This window comes from Haemaphysalis longicornis, unplaced genomic scaffold (assembly GCF_048455015.1).
Source record: "Haemaphysalis longicornis isolate Haplotype H1 unplaced genomic scaffold, Haemaphysalis longicornis Haplotype H1 scaffold_3, whole genome shotgun sequence".
Classification (NCBI taxonomy): domain Eukaryota; kingdom Metazoa; phylum Arthropoda; class Arachnida; order Ixodida; family Ixodidae; genus Haemaphysalis; species Haemaphysalis longicornis.
The window spans coordinates 82895869-82918269 of NW_027526335.1; the positions used below are offsets into that span (position 1 = coordinate 82895869).

Here is a 22401-nt window from a genome sequence, read left to right on the forward strand (position 1 = left end):
CCAATTAAAGAATTTGGTCCCAAAACAGGTGTCTATAAAGTATTATGATGGCGGATCGTTCACCCACTCTCTAGATGTCCCCCCAAACACACCCTTTGTGGCTCCTGAACGGCTCCTTTTGGATACCCTCGTCGTATTAGAGTGTCCTCGCCACAACTTCAACTGTGCATATCGGGCTAAGCGAATACTCACAGTGCTGTGAAAAAAACTTCATATGAACCATCTTCCCCTACCCTTTTTCCAATGTCCCACAACAGGGCCGATTGGCCTCCTCCTATAATAAAGTCATCCATTCAATTCCATTCTTCTGACCCAAATTTTTGTTAATTCATCGCTCAACGAGTCCTTGGTCTTCCCCGGGAATGTTTATCATGCCTGGGGGTCAAAATAAATAGATAAATAAATAAAAAAATAAATAACTCTCTGTAGGGAAGTTTCGTGTGGCATTGCAGCCTTCATGAATTCACCGGCAAGGCTTTCCATTCACCACAACAACAAGAGCATTTCTCCCGAACTCCTCCCCCCCCCCCTCACCCTCCCACCCCCCCGTTTCTGACGGGAGATAAGATCTCGCGCGTTGGGAACCATTACTCGAGTATCTCAAACGGGGCCTTGCTAATGAGCCGCCGATTCGCGGGTAGCCCTTCCCACCAGCAACAACACGCGAGTGATTAAAACGAAAAGGAGGAAGGGAGGGTGCTTAATATATTCCACAGAGCAGGCGTGACTGCCCGCGCCGCCACCGCCGTGGCCTCTACGACAAAAGAGCGTAACGAACATCGAGGAAACGGGCGTCAAACGGAATTCCCCAAGTATCGATACAGCACAGGAGCAGAGTGCCAACATTTTGTACATGGGAGAAGTTTCGCTCACGCCAGAGCGGCTTCTGCGAAGGCCGCCGAGATGGCGCCAGCGGCGCTAGAGGCTCCCAGCGCGCACCAGGCGCCAAGTTTTCCTGTTCTTCGGTATCCAGCGCGCGTCCGCGGTCGTCGCCTGCTGCTCCGACGCGCGATGCGCGTGCCCCGGCGCGCGTGGTTCGGTCCCGCGCACGACCGGATAGCCCGCGGCCGCGCTGTGGCCAGCGGCGCCACGCGCCAGTTAGCGCGAAGATAGCGCGCGCTCCACAAGTGGCTGTCCGGGGATAAAACGACATGAAGGCGTCAACGTCGTCGTGGGCCTCGGTTCTGCGCTGACCAGTGGAAAATGACCATGTGCCGCGACGGTGGCATGGAGTGGAATCAAAGCGACCCGATGTCCAACGGGACGGCGGCGGCTGTGGCCGAGGCCGCTGCTGGTGGTTGTTGGTCGGGCATCAATTTTGAGATGGCCTTCAGGATCCTGCTGTACGCCATAATATTTGTGTGCGCCGTGGTGGGCAACTCGCTGGTGATTCTGACGCTGGTGCAGCGCCGGCGCATGCGCACAGTGACCAACGTATTTTTGCTCAACCTGGCCGTGAGCGATCTGCTCCTGGGAGTGTTCTGCATGCCGACCACGCTCGTGGGAAGCATCCTCAGGAATTTTGTGCTGGGCGCTGCCATGTGCAAGCTCATACCGTACCTCCAGGGTGAGTTTATCCCCGACCGCTTTTTCTTTTTTGTTTTGTTTTCCGAAAGTGCATCCTTGTGGAATTCTTGATGATACCTTTTTCTTACAGTGTGGTTGCCTTCCTTCCGTTCTTTTTTGTGCAGATGGGCGCGCGAGTGTTTTTTGTCCGTATCTGACCATGTAAAAATGGGACAGAAAAATTTTACACATGTCAGAAACTGCAAAACAGGCGGTAAGTTCATTCAGTGGGAAATGTAAAATTGTGTTCACCTTCTGCTGATCTAGGATAAGTCTTCCGGTTATAATAACTGATAGCTTGTTCTGCCATTGCTAAAATTATAACGAAAATTGGAGTAGCCTTCCAATAAAGTAACTCCATTCAAATCTTTCATTCTGCTTATCACGTGCGTAAAATGTAACGTTCAAAGGCACTGCGTGTTTTTTAAGGCCAGTGCGGGTGCTCTTGCGCCGGAATTTTCGCTTGCTTAAATGAATTGTTTTCTGGTTCAGAAGAATTTCCGGACTACAAAGAAAGTACATATCCCCGACAAGTCTTTCAGGGTTTCATTTCGCAGCGACCGTCGGTGTGGGCTTCAACGATACGCTGCAAACATTCGAACTCGTCAATCCTCGCGCTTTCCAACTTCCGAACAGTGTTGGGTACTGTGAGTGGGAAAGCCAACCAATACTACCTGCTTCTTTAAGGGACTTGACTCTGGAATGTCCTGAGACAAGCTTAAACAAGTTTAATAGAAGGGAAAAAAATGACGAAAGAGAGTTCGTTTATGTTCGTTTAATTTACCGCCACAACAATTCTTCCAGCATTGTATTCCTGTTTAAAAGCAAGTTTTGTTTTGTGCTATAGCACTATGAAATGTTGTAACGCAAAACAAGCAATGAAACCGGTGCTGTCATCAAAATTTTTAACGGCTAAAGTGGATCCGGCAACCTTAATTATCTGATCAAGCTCAATTAGCCGCTTAAGTGGCTCTGGTAGAGAAGAAGAAAATTTTAAGGCAGTAATGACCGTTATATCGCGCGCCACAAAACGTACGAAATGTTTAATTTCGCTAAAAAGTGTTCTTCGTTACTAATTTAAACTTCACACTACCTTGCAACAATGCGTCACTCAAGGGGAACTCTCTGCGGAAAAAATATGCCCCCCCCCCCAAAAAAAAAAAACAAAAAAAAACGAAAATTTCAAAAATCAAACACGATTGCATAGTACAATAAGCAAGCGCACAGGATTGCGATCTGTACTTCTTGCAACTTGTCACAAGATTGACAGGAACGAAAATGTACGCACGACGTATACAACATTGCTTAAAACGGCGCAAAATACACCATACAACTGTATCGCTATTGCTAGATCGCTATTCCTATTGTTATTTCAAGGGGACCTTTTCGCATTCAAGAACGGCAATAGGACAAACTTCACAAGTTGAAAGACTTGCCGATTTGCTCGGGAAAGTGCAATGCAGAAAAGAAAACTTCGCCTGCGTGGACTAAGATGAAACTGGAAAGTACCTGAATTTTAGGAGCGAAGCACCTTAGGGCTCGGTCTCCCGGCGTCTCTTGAGGTCATTGTCTCGTGTCGGCGTCGTCGTCTCCTGTCGTCAGGGTAAATCACTTGTCAAACGGCGGTCAACAAATGTGCAATGAATAAAACCGTCGAAAACAAACTAACATGAATTTAACTAATTTGAAGTACAGGAATAATAAAACCGTCGAAAACAAACTAACATGAATTTAACTAATTTAAAGTACAGGAATAATCAGGATTTAATTGCAATAATAATAGAAATTTGTTAAATTTCATCTCAATATTGGTTTCAAACGCCAGGTTATGTCCCGTGAGGCATAATTCTTAACATGCTTCGGCATGGGATACGAAAACATCCGGTTGAACGCTAGAGAGGGCGCCACCGCCTCAGCAAGCACCCAATTCTTCCTCCCATCAACGCTTCTACTGGCGCCCGAACAGCGCGCGCTGTGTGTCAAGAGGAAGGCTACGGCACGCGCTGGCTACAGAAACGCACTTTTCTGCGATGGACGCTTGCCCATTAACAACGATTTTGTTGTGGGAAACATCCGCGCAAACTGCATGCTTCGACTCTGCGCAGGTTTTAAATGCAGAGCATCTGATTCACTCGCCTTGTCCCTCCGGCGTCGTCGGCGTTGTCCGCCCCTCCCCCATTCTCCTCGCCGCGCCAGCTGCGTTCTCCGCCGCTCACCCCCTCTCCTCTCCTATAGCGAACACTCTCTCGCGAGGGGCATTGGATTGGATTCGATTGGATTGGCTTGGATTGGATTGGATTAAAGTGGATTGTGTTGGATTGTGTTCTGTCATAGCCGCGGCAGACGCGCTGGGGCCGGCGCATGTGCAGTACTCTCTTCCGCGGTTTCCTCTCCTTCGGGCGCGCTGCGCATATAACCGGTGTGCCGTTGTCCGGCGAGGCAACATCCACGCTTGGCTCAAACACCTAGTGTCCACGCCGCTTTACAAGTACGCCAACGTCGTCATCGACTGGGACCGGCTTACGCAGTCCCCTCAACGTTATGCGCGCTATAAAACGCGGTCCCTTCGCCGCTCCGCCTATGCGTCGCTTCTACACAGGGGTTCCCGCGAGGGGAGGTGGGAGTTTTTTACGTTAGGGCAGACGGCACAGGATTTTCGCGTTGACTCGTCGACAGCACCTAATGTCTCATGTTTCAGGCAGTTTTAGATGCGACGCTCAAAGCACCTCTTGTCGGCGGCCCTGTCCTTCCTGCGTGCGTCCGTTGTTGTCCGCAGCCACTCTCCCGCTCTCCTCTCCGATAGCGAACACTCTCTCGCGAGGGGCATTGGATTGGATTCGATTGGATTGGCTTGGCTTGGCTTGGCTTGGATTGAATTGGATTTGGATTGGATTGGATTAAAGTGGATTGTGTTGGATTGTGTTGCGTCATAGCCGCGGCAGACGCACTGGCGCCGGCGCGTGCCCAGGTGAGAGCGTGTGCGGCCCAGCGCGCTCTCACTCCGCCGGTGGGCGGCGCTGCGCGCGGTGCTGCGCATGTGCAGTACTCTCTCTCTCCGCGGTTTCCTCTCCTTCGGGCGCGCTGCGCATATATAGTGCCTAGAATATCACCGGTGTGCCGCTCTCCGGCGGCCTTTCGGTGGACGGTTGCTCTTCGTTTGCGCTTGAACCCCCTCAGCGTCGCATCACACCAGGGTTCCCGCGAGGGGAGGTGGGCGTAATTTTTTCAGTTTCTTGTGTTCTTTTATGGGGGGGGGGGGGCGGGTCATCAGAGTAATACGAAACGTTACGGAGGAGAAGGGATACAAGCACGCAGTACAATCGCTGTGTGTCAGTCGTATGCGAACAGCAAGGGCTCTAGTAATTGACTCAGCCGCCGCGCGCAATTCACGGGCAACTTACATCCGAGACATGAATGCCGGTGACCGAGGAGAACGACATGGGCTGTGCTGAGGATGCGGGTCTGCATTATTTCTGTGTGAAATGTTCATTTGGCAATCTCGCTATAAAGCACCGTACTTGACAAAAATGCACATTTTGGTTTGCTTTTCAACAAGTTGAGGCAAATTTTATAGTAATTTATCAGAAAGGCTCGCGTACTCCCGTATAACAATCTAATTTGCACACGATTTAAAACTCATTTTTCCACACTCATTGCACTTTGAAAGGGCCCGATGGCTTTGTTTTATTCTGTTTTCAGAGCGCATGCTCTTAAGCGCCCGCTCCTGTAGTTTCGCGTCGCCGTCTGTTTCGTTGTAAGAAGCGGACGAAATGGACACCGAACATAGCCGAGACAGAGCCAGCAGAAAAGCGGAGGGGGAAATTATGGCGAAAGTGGGAGGCGAAAGACGGTATGCCGAGGCCGCGCCAGATATGCTAGGCGGCGGCGCCGCGCCGCAAAATGATGCCAGAGCAGCGCGCTCCGTCGTGCGTTCGCAGACGACGCGATCACTTCCGGAGACGCAGCCGCTATACACCGTCACCGGGAAGACTGCAGTTCATGTAGCGTTCAAATTTTGCATTACCAAGTATCATAATCATCAGCAATTGTTTTTCCTTGAGCTATCCGGTTTGACCAGCGCAGTGATAAAAATAACAACAGAAAACATTGCGACAGAGTGATGAAATGGGGGTTAAGTTTCTAGAACAAAATAAAACCAAAACAAGGCGACGACATCAGAAAGCAAAAAAAAAAAAACCCCGCCGCGGTGGCTCAGTGGCTAAGGCGTTGCGCTGCTGAGCACGAGGTCGCGGGTTCGATTCCCGGCCGCGGCGGCCGCTTTTCTGATGGAGGCGAAAAGCAAAAACGCCCGTGTGTACGAGATTTCGGCGCACGTTAAAGATCCCCAGGTGGTCAAAATTAATCCGGAGCCCTCCACTACGGCGCGCCTCATCGCCTGCGTTGCGTCGGCGCGTTAAAACCCTACAATCAAATCAAAAAAGGAAAAAAAAAAGCAATCCGCAGGGAGACTTTTCATTGTTTAAATATTGCGCGCTAAAGCAGCGAGTCGGAGTGGGCCGACTCCGGTTTTGTGACGCCGAAAAGGAGCCACGCTCTGTCGCAGACATGACACGAGGTTTCGAATTGGTATTTGAGGAAATAATTTTAAAATACTTGTCGCGCTGGTTCTCTTGTTGTTTGGCGCGAGGGTCGTCGACGCTTTGTGGGCGGTGGCATTCGGCGTCTTCGTCGCGTGTCGCCTGAACTTTTTTCTTCGTCTAATAGAGATGTTACTTCCCTACGTCGTTCGGTTTTCTGCATTTGTATTTGGAGTGCTTCTTCCAAGTACAGCTTAACTCTTCAATTCTGATAAAGTTGGGTCTTTGCACTTGTATCTCTGGTGTCTGGTCGTTGTTCAAGCAAACTCTTTGAACCCCATGACGTTCGTTTTCACGCTCTTGTACTTTTGTTCTGCATTGTGGCCAGGCCAGTAGCGTCGCTGTATGGCAGCATTTGAACGCCGCGTCTCCTCTTCTTACCCGCCGCGGTGGCTCAGTGGCTAAGGCGTTGTGCTGCTGAGCATGAGGTCGCGGGTTCGATTCCGGGTCGCGGCGGCCGCTTTTCTGATGGAGGCGAAAAGCAAAAAACGCCCGTGCGTACGAGATTTCGGCGCACGCTAAAGATCCCCAGGTGGTCAAAATTAATCCGGAGCCCTCCACTACGGCGCGCCTCATCGCCTGCGTTGCGTCGGCGCGTTAAATCCGACAATCTCCTCTTCTTTGAATCTATCAGGGTTGGTAGAGGCTTCCTCACTTCGTGCCTCGTTCCATTTCGTTCGCAGCCTTCAGCCTGTCTCTCGCTCGGCATTTGTGCGTCTTCTTTTAGTGATTCCAATCGTCTGCTTTCGATTGCACAAACGACATCGCAGGACGCGGCACAAGGTAGACAGCGAGCGACCGCGTTCCTCCTCGCCACCTAATTCCTCCCAGTTTCGTGATTGATTGATTGATTGATTGATTGATTGATTGATTGATTGATTGATTGATTGATTGATTGATTGATTGATTGATTGATTGATTGATCGATCGATCGATCGATCGATTGATCGATTGATTGATTGATTGATTGATTGATTCCCAAGCAACGTATGCTGAAGAAGCAGAGCTTTCTGTTTATAAGGCGTTGCCCAATACCCCACTGCGGGTATATGCAACTGTGTGGGCATATGTAAGTCTGCTCGAATAACATCAGCAGCCGCTGGAGCTTGGGCTGAACGAATCGCTGTGAGGTCTTACGTTGTCAACCGGTGCCCATAGCTCGATGTGTACGGTGAATGCTTTTTAACACGAAAGTGTTTTATGCCCGGCTACACAATGATTTTGGTGACGTGATATCCGTCACGGAAGTGACGTCGCCAGGAAAAGCGCCATTGCCGCGGCGGTGCCCGGTTTCGATCCCACGACTCTCTCGCCGCAACGGGAGGTACGCGGCGCTCTTCCGACTGCGCAATGAAGCGACGCGTGAATGGGACGACAAACACCCCTTTATAGCCTTCCTTTCAGACGGTGCTGCGTGGCCTCCGCGCATCATGACGCTAATGAGCGCCCACAGTTCGCGCCTCGATGCCAGCGCCTACGTGCCGGGGGACGCGCAGTGCAAGCTACGGAGAAGCCGACTTGCGCATGTCGCGCTCGTGACCCGGTCCGCTGCTCCTTTGCTCCTTTCGCTGCAGCGCACCGTGTTCTCACTAAACGATTCGCTGACGACCAGGTTCTGTACGTTCGCAAAAACGGTTTGCGAGCGCCTGTGGTTTCAGTCGGATTTACGCAACGCTCCGATGCCTAACGGTGCCATTCTGACGAAATACAAATAGCGACGTGCAAGTTCATATCGATGCACAATAAACATTCAGCTGGTCCTGTGAATGCACATTTCACTTTCGTGTTTTACCGGTTCCTACGGAAGAGGAAACAACTACATTTCTTTTTTCAATAAATACCGGTCGACCACGATGGACCTCAAAGCGAGGCATTAGGATTAGCGTCCCACATTTAGGCTTAACGTTAGGTAGCATTCTACTTAGGTAGTTGCGTCATACTGAGTGTACATCAGGCAATGTCAGGCATGACATCAAACCTAACGTTGGGTCGCTGGGTATACCTGCGTCGCCCATACTCCACGTCAGCGTTAAAACTGGAAAATACGGCAGGCTTCACAGAGGGACCGCTTTTCTACGTCCGCGGTATCGGCTTAGATAAGGAAATGTTGCTTGCGTATTAAAGCTTTCCTGCTTTAGGGGATGTTCTCTTAGTCCGGGACGCTGCGGCCCGCCTCGCATTCGCTCTACTTTCCAATAACGGCGCCCAGCACTAACAGTAGTACTAATTAAATCGCGAAGCACTGGTGGAAAAGTGAAGCAGTTTCATTAACGTCTAATGCTGTCATTACTCGCCCGCCAGGCGACTGGGAAGAAATATTCAGCTAATGAAGAGCAGAGTGATAAGGCTTGCATCCGAGGCGGCTTAGTGGCGACGTGATGTGGGGATTATAGGGGTGCAAAAATAAATAAGGCTTAAGAGGAAAGGCAAATCCAATTACGAACTTACGCCTGGCTCGCGCGGTGCACTATACAGTAGGCCGAAGCCGCTTTCGCGCCAACAGAGGCGCAGCGGTTGCTTTTCTGGGAGGCTTTTCGCAGAGCAGCAAGAGAAGCGAGAACCGGATCTGTCAATATGTTTCGGAAGTCCTTTCACGTCGCGCGCGTTCATCACGGGCAAATAAAGGTCACCGGGGAGCTTTCAGAAGAACAGCGGAATTATTAACGGGGGTAGATAGAACGCAGTATTGTTTTTCTGTCCGATAAAAACAACGACGGCTGGATGCTTAGTAAATAAGGAGTTAAGATCTGTTTTGGGTTTCAACGATCTCACGGCTTCGCAGGGTACAAAAAAAAAGTTTTTCAGTTGTACGGTCTCAAACAAACTTTTGTATTGGCAATTTCGTTGTCTCGGTAGATTGATTCTTTGGCAATACCTACAGGTGAGGGCCATGCAGGTTAATCCGCTAATTACGATGTCCGTCAGCGTTACAAAATAAAGAAACACAAAGCCAAGACCACCCGTTCCCGTGTTTGGAGTAAACTTTAGATGGTCGATCAAGTTCTTAGTCTGCAGAACCACTGCATGGTAGACGCTGTATATGTAGGTTAAAGCCGGCTGTACACAAGCGATTTAAATATGGCGCCCAAAACGTGATTGGCGCTAATGCGTCTGCGCATTAACCGGATTTTGCCTCTTGGCTGTTGCGTTCTTCTTGCGCTGACAGTTGAAATTAGCCGTAAAGGTGGATGACAGCGATCATGTCTTCGCCGACAAATGTGAGTGATGGGGTGGTTGCCGCAATATCCAGCATACCGTCCTCTAGTCTACCACGACAGTGACAACAGGGGGAGTTCAACAGCCCAGCAACCTTGAATGAGCAGATAAGGCTACGGACTATCCCAGACAACCATCTCACCCCATAGTGCGTCGAATAGGCTTCTTTTCCTTAGAAACGGTCTGATAAATGTATAGAAAAGGGTTAATGCCTGTCTCAACGTGATCTGATTGACACGAAAGAAAGACGAAGCAACCACCACGGACCATGCTGCGCAAGCAGCACAGCCCGCTGGGCGAGGTCGATGTGAAATCTGAGCCTGCCTGGAGGCGAAGCGCACGCGTGTCCTTCATACACCAGACGCGTTTCTTTGAGCAGTGGCTTGGGCGACAAAATTTCCTTTAGCATGAAGCGCTGTTGCGAAATTATGGAGTTTGTTGCGGACGCGCCGTGAGAGCAATCAGAAGCGGAATGTCGAAGCCTCGTACCCAGATGTCTGCACGACGCCGAATTCCAGCTTCGGCTATATATCTGGTGTCACGCAGCGTGTGTGTGAAAGAAAGGAGGGAGGGGGGATCTAATGCCGGATCATTTGACAGAATTTAGTCGGGCCGCATTCTCTGTTGTTGTTTTCATTGGAAACAGAAAGACAAGCTTGCCTGGCTGCCATGGCTGCGAGCAATTAATTTCCGCCTACTGTAACGGAAAAAAAATTCATGCCCCCCCCCCCCCCCTACATCGAAGAACTCTGCACCCGTCTAACAACGACGATTGTTGAACTCGAAGCATTTTCATGAGGCATTTCTTTGTTGTTGTCTGAGTTTGGACTTTGACTTTTTGAGCTTTGACTTTGACGCGCACGCAGTTTGGACTTTTGATCGCAGTGGCTTGGACTTTGACCCTTTGCCACTGGTTTCGCATGAAGCAAGCGTCGCGTTCACCCATCGTCGTCATCAGACGGAGGGGTGCATGATTTTCGTCTAATTTTCTACTTCCGTGCACCCCCCCTCCCCCCCCCCCCCCCTCCAAATCCAGACTGCATTGACCCTGTAGGAATGGCGCAATTGGATAGACGTCGGCTTCGTAGCGCGAGGGTCTCAGTTTCGATTCTGACCCCGGCCGGCATTTTTTTTTTATGATTGGTCTTCACCCCCGAACATAATCGTTGTCACATTACGTTGGATTTCCTGCAGTGCGTTTTTGATCCCGCGTACGTCATCGAACAGACATAGAAAGCTTCACTTTAAGATTGAGCTCTCCGAAGCGGGCACACTTTAGCTGGTAGTCAGAATGCCTAGGCTATGACTCAATGCCTACCTCCCTACAAGCTTATCTGGTTAATGCCGTTGGGGCGGGGGGAGGGGGTTGAAACAGCCACGCGTCATGCAAACTGCTTTGATGACGTGTTGCGTACAGCTCAATCCAAGCCGCTGTCTCGATGTGCAAAGACGGTGCATTTGCTGCATTTTCTTAATCAGTGCTGTATGCTGTAGTTACTGAGCCCGAAAAATTCTTCCTCTCTTAGGATGCTTTTCGTTTGTTTGTTTTTTATTTCAAGGGATTGTCTGGACTTAGGTTTGAGATTGGTTGCAATTCGTTTTGGCAGGGATCGCGTACCCGTTACATGCTGTCGCATAATACTGTTCGCGAAAGGTGCCTTCACGGTACGGCGAATTTTCGTGCGTATTAGTTTTTCACCCTGAAGAGCGCTAGTCAAATTTTTCTCTCTTTCTTAGCTACCCAATTGTTCAGCAGTAATAGGAACATTTTACACAATCTTAAAGGCTGGCCCCTCGTTTTTCGATCTGAAATTAGCGCGTGCAAAACGTAGAGGGTGTCGGAGATTTAGACAGGCTTTAAACAAAAACAGCAGCTTCAAGTAACGACGAATAAGCAAGCAGAACGCCCACCCGCCCGCATGCACAGACATACACGCACCAACACACACACACACACACACACACACACAGCTGAATGCTAAGAACTTCAGTAAACGTATGCGAGAAACAGCATTTAATAACGCCCTTAGTATTCATACAGATTTGAGGCACAGACTCAGCGCAAAGACATACACTTTCATGATGGAAAGCACAGTTGCACGCGGTCAAATTCACATAGTCGTTTAATCGTTTGCATGTTTTTACTATTAAAATAATTGGGTCTACCTCATCACAATAAAATAATAAAATCTGAAAATTATTCACGCCTAACATTTCGCTTTCACTTTCTAACAGGTTTACCTATACGAGAAAACATTTGACATCTAATTTTTACGAACCGCACATGATTATAAACAGCGCGACTTCCCGCACATTCCCACTGGCGACTCGGGGACGTCGCGCACCATCGCGCGAGAGGTGGTGTTCCCACTTGCGACTAGCGATGATGCGACTGCGGTTAGCGGAGCTGTTAGCCGTCCTGTGTGACTTCCTTGGGGCTTCCACCATTTGCACTCAAAGAAAAAAATGTTACACTGGCGCGACAAAACAGGCAGGAATCACTGTATGGCACATGCTACTAACCTGGAACAGTGCCGAAAGCATTGCTTGTGGCTGGAGGAGCCGCAAATGACGAACTCAAACAGGGTTTTTTCCACATATTCCCGGAATAAATACACACGTTTGCTTTCACGCCAGAACCAAGGCGCTGGGCCCGAAAATTTCGCTTCTTTTCGCTGACGCCTCTTCAACTCTACGGTATTTATTAGCCGCCGATAGAGGTAAGAAAAGGCTGGTAGTCAACTACCGTCCCGCTATCCCGCTAGCTAAAACGAAGATTACTTGCTTTTAAAATTCAAACACGTTTCTCCGCAATGATGGGTATCACGCTGTTCATTAATTCGCCAGGCGTTCGCTGAAACCACTCACCAAAGAACCGAAGCGCACGGGCAGTTGTTTGCCGGCCCGACCGATGGGCCCGGCGGTGACGTGCCCAGCTTGCTGCCATTTTCAATGCCGGATTTAAACACACGTTTCGTTTCCGTCTATGTCAGGCCACTCCACGGCCATGATTGGCTGTGCGGTTTTTCGACCCCGTCGCGCAACGTGGAAATTCTGTTCGAGAGCGATCGCCTCGGCCGTCGCAAGTCGACGAAAAGCGACGGCCGGCTTATCGCTTTGCGACGTCGCGCGACGTCGCGCGACGTGCTGAGTTTCAAGTTGAAATGTTCCTTTAGGCCGGATGTGTGCTTGTCGGAAATATTCTGAAGAAAAGTTTTCGAACCGAATTTACATGGTGCGCTTTTTCTAGCAAATCTCATGTAGCTTTTTTTCGTTAGGCCTACATTCAGACTGAACGTTAGGTGGCCATAACGCTGACATTTGCGACGGGCTAGGCAACGTCAAGCTTGTTGTACTACGTCAAGCTGCGAGTGTCGGTTGACGCCGCTTGACCTCAGAACGAAACGTTAGGGATAACGCCTGGCCGTCACAGCGTCCATATTGTATAACAACCGCCACGCCTTTTCGAGGGCTTTCGAAAACTCCGGCTTTTACATCTCGTGATTCGGGGCTGTGCAGCTTAAAAGAAAACAAAAATAGCGGCACGCCTACGTTAACAAATCACATCTAGTTCGGATGTAACTTACCACTTTATCTATTTCTCCACGGAGATAGTAACGAACTATCTTAGTTTCGAACAAGCACGTAGTTGGGACAGCAAATCCAAAAATATTCATTTGAAGAGCGGAAGTATCAGCAAGAACCTGAGTGACCTGCGCTAAATGTAGCTCCCTAGCATTGACACGTGCCGTAATCACGGCAAGGGCGTGGAGCGGCGAGAGTATGTAAATTCAATAAAGCTGCCGCGCACGTGGTGATTATAGCCATTTAGCGAATCCGACGACGCGAACGGCGTAAAGCACTTGACACTGCACCATATTGCTAATTCTATTAACAAGAATGTTTTCACAATTCACGCCTACGCGTGACACTTAGACGCCATGGTTAGAAAAACAAAAGAAAAGGGAATAGGAAAAATAGGAGGCCCCTTATTTCCGAAACACGCGAGCGAACGCTGCTACTATAGCCCTCGAGATCAGACCTTCCCGAGTCTCGAGCTGACAGCTGGTCAGCTTGAAGTCCCACTGATCCGGCATAGGAGGAAAGGGGGGATTACATCCGTCCTCCTTTCATTGCGTGTGCAACACATCGGGCATTTCGGCAAAATATTTTATTGTGTAGCATTCTTTCCCGAGTAGCCGTACAGCCAGGACCGTGCAACGCTCTGAATTTCCACAAAAATGCAGATATCGCGAAAGTTCCACCTGTAATCGCTATAATTGTGTAAATGGTGATAACTGGTCGCACGAAATGTTGAAAAACTAAAAAAATAAAAATATATAAAATAATTACGGGAAATGGCGGAACGTGTAACACCCTGCATTTCCACAAAAATGCAGATTGCTTAGAAGTTCCACCTGTAATCGTTATAATAGCGTAAATGAAGATAATTGGTCGAACGAAATTCTGAAAAGCCAAAAAATTAGAAAAATATACAATAGTTACGGAAAATTCGGAACCGTGTAACGCCCTGCATTTCTACAAAAATGCAGATTTGGCGGACATTCTACCTGTAATCGTTATCGTTATAATTGGTCGAATGAAATTCTGAAAAACTGTAAAATTTTGGCTGGAAAGAAACTCACGCTTAAGACAAGCGGCATTAGAATGCTACGTATTAGTCGATAATTCTCTAAATTTCTCCAGAATTTTTGCGTCGCTGTCAACATTGATGAGAGCGTGAGACAGAAGATCTCAGAATGAGAGACTCTAAAGACAGCGCGTGAGGGGAGCTGCCTTCAAGAGGGGTGAGAGCTGCCTTCAATAACGCTGGAAACGTTGCCGTGGAGAGGACAAGTCGAAGCGCCGCTCTACAGCTGCCTCTGACTCGGCGGGTCCCATCGCTTGTACGCGGTGTCGAATCAAGTCTGCAGGCGGCGAGGAAAGCGAAAGAGAAAATAATGGAAATGATGGCGACGAAACGCCGACACTGGAGGACAACGAAAGGAGTAGCAGGAAGCCAGTGCGCTCCTAAAGCAAGCTAAAGTTTAACAGTACGGAAAGTTGGGCGAGTTCGTGTTGATTCATCTTGAAAATAGGCGTGGAAAGACTTCGACTGACGTTACCGCGTCGTCCTGTGTATTTCTTTTCTCGGTCAACGTCTTTCCGCGCCTGTTTTCAAGATGAAGCTAAAGTAACCACTGGGGCGGCCAGAGCGTCAAAGGGGCCATAAAGACAAAATACAAGTTAGGTTCATTCGAGAGTTGCTTAGTTAGAATAACTCTGACACCACTTTTTGCGGATGTAGCATCAAGCAACTGAGTGGCCTAAGCTAAATGTAGCGCTCTAGCGTTGGCACGTGCAGTAAACACGCCAAGGGCCCGAAGCAGCGAGAGTAAGTAAATTCAATAAAGCTACCGCGCACGTAGGATTATAGCCATTTAGCGAGTCCGACGACGCCAAGGGCGGGAAGTACTTGAAATAACACCGTGTTGTTAATTCTATTAAGAAGAATGTCTTTAAAACTCGCCTACGCGTGACACTGAGATGCAATGATTAGAAAACAGAAGGAAAGGAAATAGGAAAAATAGGAGGCTTCTTAGTTCAGAAACATGCGGGCGAACGCTGCTCTGACACCACTTTTAACGCAAGCTTCGCTCAAATAGGCTATATAATTAGGAAAAAAGAGAATGGCCATGCGGCCCACCAGCTCATTTCCTGAACTACAACCTGTGACGTATTATGGGGAGCTAGCTGTGCGATTGGCTGAGGCCGGCAAAAACAAATGCAAGTTCGGCAGAACTTCTAAGCTGGCAGAACGTGCTATTTGCGTTTAAATTTATTGCACACTGTTTTTATAGCAGTAATAAATGTTGGGGTAAGAAATAGACGTTAAGAACGCACACGTAAACATTAGGCATTAATTGGTGCGTACTACGCGCAGTGTGCTTGTTTTAGCTGCACAGCAGTCCGGCGTTTGGCGGTAGTCTCACACTACACTGGCCAATTGGCATAAGCGACATTGTCTTCTGTGACATTGTTTGTGGAGCGTACCCACTGTTTCACGAAACGATTACGATGAACGTTAGGAAAAATAAGCCAAGTGCAAATCAGGTCAAAAACAAAGCAGGTGCGGACAGCGGGCCTGAGTTGTATTGTGGCGCCATCTAGAGGACGTACGGTTAGTGAAGCACCGAAAGACGCTTCGTCATCCTGGGCAGCCCGAGTCAACATACCTCACTAAACCTCATTCGCTTCAAATACCTGGCCTGGATGCGTCATAGCTGACGTCACAAAACGCACGATTTAGTGGGAGAATAAAAAATTTCGCCTCAATTGTGTACTTTGTCAGTTAATAAAGCCTCGTTTGCTGCCGGACAAGTGCTGAGGACTCTATAAAACACCAAATCTTTCGAATAAAACAATTGTAGTTTGTATTCGTGGCTCCTTTTACCATGGTTGGTAACGCGTACGAGGGACGTGTGAGGAACACCGCGTTACATACTTATGCAGATGGATTAAGTCTGCGCCGAGCCTCAAGTTCTTGAGAGAAAGAGATAAGATGCTCAGGCATTCTTAAAGTTGCACAGATGAATAAGTAGATTGTACTCTAGGACAGAACCATAACGTTAGCAATAAAAGTGAACAGGACGCCCATTACCTCGCACACAATCATACATCTGGGGATGTAAACAAAATATATCGTGCGGAAAGAACTTGAAGTGGGGTCTTCGTTACGTACGTAACTGCGTACGTTCGCACAGCCACATAGTTCGCTAGAGCCAGCTTTGAACCCCATTGTGGAATAAAATTTTCCTCTCATAAAGATCACGTGCTTTCCATTCTTAATGCGTTGCGTATGGTGCTGCTTGTTTTGTAGACGGCCTTGTTTGGGGGATGTTAGCTTCCACCCACGCACGCGCAATACCATTTCAAAAGTGTGCTGTGTGTCAATTCTTCGGAGCAGGTCACGGGTTCGTCGCTTGAGGCAATAACCTCCTGGCATGCCCTCCCGCGGAATCATTATGAAAATAGGTGTATTATCCCAGCGGCATTGCAGCACGTCTCCTGGCTTTTAGCGTCGTCGCGCCAACAACGTATTGGCTTTATGATTACGCTAGACGCATGTAAATGCGGCCTCTGAAATGACGGTTGAGGGTTGCTGAACCCTTCTCCCACCCACGATCTCCGCTTGGGAGTGGGGTATTGTGTTCTAACATCAAAGTTTTTTTAGGCCAGACGGATTGTTCTATTGGATCTTCCTTTTTTGTACATACCCCTCCCTGTTTGCCTTACGCATTTCCTTCCCTTCCGTCTGTTCCCTCTTGGGCATTCCCACTATAAATGGACGCTGTTCACCATCACCACTAGACAATGGTATTCCCACGTGTCGGTTTTTCAAGGAAACTTTTCACAACATTTCCAAATATTATACGCATGAAAAAATGCACATATACATACATACCAACGTGCCAAAACCTAGTCCAAACCAACGTGCCGAAAAGTAGTCTTCGCAAATGTAATCGTGAGAAGCCTTACAAGTAAATAAGATGATGTTGAATCGTTGCTCGTTGCCATAAAACCAGACTTCTTAGCAATAACAGAAACCTGGCTCCCGCACGATGTCATGTATTTTGAAATAACACCACCCGACTATGTTATCGTACGCAAAGATAGAAGAACAAAAGCCGGAGGCGTGGCCATCCTTATTAGATGCGACTGCATCTCGTTCACTCGCCTTGTCCATGCAGCGTCATCGGCGTTGTTGTCGGCGTCCGCCCCTCCCCCATTCTCCTTGCCGCGCGAGCTGCGCTCTCCGCCGCTCACCCCTCTCCTCTCCGATGCCCCTCTCTCGCGAGGGGCATTTGACTGGATTCGAATGAATTGGCTTAGCTTGGCTTGGCTTAGATTGGATTGGATTGGATTAAAGTGGATTGTGTTGGATTGTGTTGCGTCATAGCCGCGGCAGACACACTGGCGCCGGCGCATGTGCAGTACTCTCTCTTCCACGGTCTCCTCTCCTTCGGGCGCGCTGCGCATATAACCGGTGTGCCGCTCTCCGGCGGCCTTTCGGTCGACGGTTGCTCTCCGCTTGCGCTTGAACCCCCCTCAGCGTCGCATCACACCAGGGTTCCCGCAAGGGGAGGTGGGCGTAATTTTTTAACGAAAAAATACACTTCACTATTATGCCTGAATCATGCTATGCAGAGGCAATATTCTGCAGACTGATATTTGGTTCATGCACCGTTGTGTATTTATCGAAGCCCCAGTTCTGGGACAGATAGCTTGCAAGCTCTTTATGGCTACATGCAAGACCGTGTGGGTGGGGAAAGGGCTATCTTGTTGGGAGTTTTGATGATGATGGTTTAAGTTTAATGGCGCAAGGCCGACATGGGCAAAGAGCGTCAAATACAGTTGGGAGTTTTCACTCTGCTCACCATTAACTGGGAAACACTGTAATTCCACTGCGCATGCTCGGAAATACTTCTTGATTTATGGTTCTCTTATAAACTTCGTCAGATCATGAAGGAACCGACACGTGTGCAACGCATAAAATCAAATACTATACTCGACCGGGTTTTTACAAGCAACCACTTCCCACCAAATGACTCGAAAATAGAAATATTGACCGGTATATCAGACCACAAACTAATTTTATGTACCACCGCCATTCAAAACGGCAAAATTGATTCGATATCCCAGACCACATTTTCTGATTTTGCTAACGCTGACGATACATCCATAATTGATTACCTTTCCTTCCAGTTACAGTAGTTCGTGAATGCTTCAGATCAACCCTCCACCGACGTAGAAATGCAGTGGCAATCATTCAGTAACATTGTACTGCATTGCATACAAAACTACGTACCAGTAAAAACAAAGAAAAAAGAACGAATAAGCCTAACCCATGAAAAAGAAGAGGCCATCCTTGCTAAATTCAGGTTAAAATACTTAGTAAATCGCTGAACAACAAACACAATCTTTCTAGGAATGTTCTTTGTACTGCAATTGCTGACATGAAATCAAAGATCAAGACGGCCAAATATCACTATTTCAAAAACGCCCTTCCGACCTTTATTAAAAACTCGTCGCTTAATCTTAAAACACGTAACGCCAAACCATCCACAGAACCAAACCGCACAACAGCGGAATCGTCGAATGCATACCTTACATCCGTTTTCCCTATTGATGACGGTAAACTACCTCATGTTGAATCATGTGACGAAAACCAACTTGGACCAGTCATTGTAATAGAAACAGGCTTACTGAACCTTTAGTTAAGCCTTGATATAAGAAAAAGCCCTCGCCCTGACAAGATACCAAACCTGTTTCTAAGAAGGTATGCCGAGTGGATAGCAAAGCATTTATGTGTTATTTTCAACAAATCACTCCTGACTTGTGCTGTTCCAAGGGAATGGAAGAAGGGAAAAATAATCCCAATACGTAAATCTGGAAACAATAATGATGACTCAAACTACAGACACATTTCTCTAACATGCACGCTATAAAAAATTTTTGGAACACATGCTTTAAAACATTTGGCTACTTACCTTGAATGGAAACGCTTTATATCCTCGTCCCAACATGGGTTTCGTAGAGGGCTATCGGCGCCAGCTAACTCAGCTAGCTGAACTGATACATGGCTTGTTTTCTAGCATTGATGACCAAAAACATGTAGACTTCATTTTTATTAGACTTCTCAGAAGCTTTCGATCATGTCTCGCACAAAACAAATAATTAAAAAAACTTCAGTCAGCTATAGGAAATTGATTGATTGATTGATTGATTGTAGGGTTTAACGCGCCGACGCAACGCAGGCGATGAGGCGCGCCGTAGTGGAGGGCTCCGGATTAATTTTGACCACCTGGGGATCTTTATCGTGCGCCGAAATCTCGTACACACGGGCGTTTTTGCTTTTCGCCTCCATCAGAAAAGCGACCGCCGCGGCCGGAAATCGAACCCGCGACCTCGTGCTCAGCAGCGCAACGCCTTAGCCACTGAGCCACCGCGGCGGGTAGCTATAGGAAATTGCTCGGTTATTGGCTGGATTAAAGATTACCTCTCTGATAGGACACTGCACGCGGAGATAATGAAATATCCTCAACAGCAGCCGTAACTTCCAGAGTACCTCAAGGTAGCTCCCTAGCACATTTGCTGTTTCTTATATTTATAATGTTTCTCATAATGACTAGCCCCTAAACATTCCCAACATTTCCGTGAACGTAAAGCTTTTCGTAAATGATTGCATATACTATATAATTAAATCAACTCCATTGCCGATCACATAGCGCTAAAGAATGCGCTGAAAGCTGTATCAAACTGGTGGGCTAATTGGCAAATGACAATTAACGCTAAAAAATCCGATTTGCTGACAATAACCTGAAAAAAATCAGGTCTGAATTTTCCTTTGCCATTAATAACCCATCCTTGACACGAATATACGAACATGAATACCTCGGCCTTACAATAACCCAGGGTGTTAGGTGTGACTCTCACATATCAAAATAAACTTCGGCCGCGTTAAGGCGATTGATGTTTCTTTTAAATGCAGAGCATTTCTTAGCCTCGCTTGTTCCTGCGTCGGACGGTGTCAACAGTTCCGCGTCCGCAGCAGGTGTGCCTCTCCTTCCCTCCTCTCTCTCAACAGCAGCTGGCGCGCGCATGCGTCGTAGTCAGCCCGTTCGCTCCGTCGCGGTCTCGGCGTAACAGGTGCGTGATAGCAGCGCGGTGGGGCGGGGAAGGGCGCGCGCTGCTTGCGCATGCGCGCTCTCCCCGCCGTACTGCTCTCCCTCTACTGCGCGCGCTGCAAATATAGCGGCTAGCGGTCGCTCGTGTTTCAGTCACTGCGTTGCTCCTTCCTTCCTTGGTTGACGCTCGTGCCCACGTTTACTCGTGTCTGCTACTCCAGCATCACGGAAGAAGCGATGGAAGCAACACTGCCTTCAATCAGTACTGAGGCCCCAATGCTCTGCATTTACTCGTGTTCCCCTCGCGGGAAGGCGCGGGAATTTTTTTCTTATACGACGCCTTCGGCTAGCCCCTGCAGAACGTATACAGACTTTCATTAGACCTGTGTAAGGGTACGCTAATATTGTTCGGTTTCCTTTTGCTGTCACTTAAATTAAAAAGTTAGAAGACATACAGAGGAAAGCAATTAGGTTTATTTACAATAATTACCAGTTATCTGACTCCCCCACCGAACTTATCAGAAAAGCTGGAATACTAACATTTCAAAACAGAGCCAAACTTGCACGATTAAGATTCATGTATCACTGGACTCACGGTGAGGTAAGGATTAACTCCAAATTCATTTCTGCGACACAAACACAAATGACTCACCGCACGCATTCCGAAGTGCATAACGAGTGTTCCTTTCACACACTCATTTTGATATTTATTCTTCGCATTAGCAACAACGGAACGGAACAGGCTAAGTCCTTCCATAACAAACTGCACTTCATTAGATATATTTACCGCATTAGTAAAATAGAACTTACAAGAAAACATTGTTTAGCCGATTCTCTTGCGAATTCCGTCAAATATTCATGTTCTGTACGTCTTTTCATGTCTGTGTAATATCAATGCATGAATATTGTTTTAGATGCGAAGCATCTCATGGTCGGGGCCATGTCCCTCCCTTATCGTTGTCGTTGTTGCGCCGTCCAGACACCCTCTGCGCGTGCTCGGCTTGATGAACGCCCGGTCCCTTCTATGGCTCCTGGAGTGACATTGTTGCGTTGATGTCTCTTTTATAGGAATCAGTAAAACACAAAAGTGAAATGTGCCTACACAGGAGCATTTGAATGTTTATTGTGCATTCATATGAACTTGCACATCGCTATTTATATTGCACCGGTATGGCACCACTAGACGCCTCAACGTTAGACACTGGATTGCACGCTCCGAACATTGCGCAAATCCGACTGAAACCACAGCCACTTGAAAACCGTGCGAACGAAACCGAACCGAAACCGAGACCGAAAGCAGTAGGTGGCGGAGGTTGCCTCAATTCACCCGCGCCCCTCGTAAACGAAAACGCTGGCACCGAGGCTCCAACTGTCGGCGCTCATTAGCGTCATAATGAACTACTTCGCTTCGCCTCTCCTAGACAGCACCATCTGAATGAAGAAGGTAGTGAGAAAGATATAAGGCATGTTCGTAGACCTACTTGCTCTGGAATTAATAGCGTGCAGTAGGCAGAGCACGGTGTGCCTCCCGTTGCGCCGAAAGAGTTTGGGGCTCGAGTCCGGGTGCAGTCGCGTCAGTGGAACTTTTTCTGGCGATGTCATTACCATGACGGATATGACACCGGTGAGATCTTGGTGTACCCGGGCATAGAACACTTTCGTGTTAGAAATCATACATACATACATCATACATACATACATACGTACATACATACATCATACATACATACATACATACATACATACATACATACATACATACATACATACATACATACATACATACATACATACATACATACATACATACATACATACATACATACATACATACATACATACGTACGTACGTACGTACGTATGTACGTACCTACGTACACCGACGCGAACCGTCTTTTGCGGAGATAAACTGGTCAAATTTGGACGGTTTCCTCACATTTTACTTCTAATGTCCACGTTTTGATGAAAAGATAACTTTTGTACTGGTTCATACGGAACCACAGACGGATATCATACACCTCCCCATAGGGTAAACAATTGCTGCTGGTGGCGCAGGCAGCTGAAAGCGGACAGGTGGAGTTTCCATCTTAGGTCAAACGCAGCTGCTTTTATATCATCGTAGAAAAACTGGATTAAAAGTGGCTTACCCAAGACTCTTCAAGACAGCAACCTCAAAGGTGTTATATAAGCAGTCTACGTCAGCCTCAAGAGTTTTACGTAAGTCCTAAAGGCACGGTTGATCCCTTCAACTGTACTGCACTTTCACGAAATGGAATTACGAGATAATCTTTCGCAAGAAGAGTGATACTTCCCGATCGGGAGACAAGGAGACA

The 22401-nt window shown here is 47.9% G+C and overlaps 1 protein-coding gene across 4 annotated transcripts in view; it reads left to right on the top strand.

Moving 5' to 3' along the window:
- Window positions 1-946: 946 nt before the first annotated feature.
- Window positions 947-22401, top strand: part of LOC144174748 (cholecystokinin receptor type A-like) — a 208746-nt gene continuing 187291 nt past the window's right edge. For all 4 annotated transcript variants that reach the window (XM_077703591.1, XM_077703588.1, XM_077703592.1 and 1 more), the window contains exon 1: window positions 947-1567. In XM_077703591.1, coding sequence (XP_077559717.1) covers window positions 1204-1567 — 364 coding nt within the window. In that variant the 5' untranslated portion in view covers window positions 947-1203. The remainder of the gene's footprint in view (window positions 1568-22401) is intronic.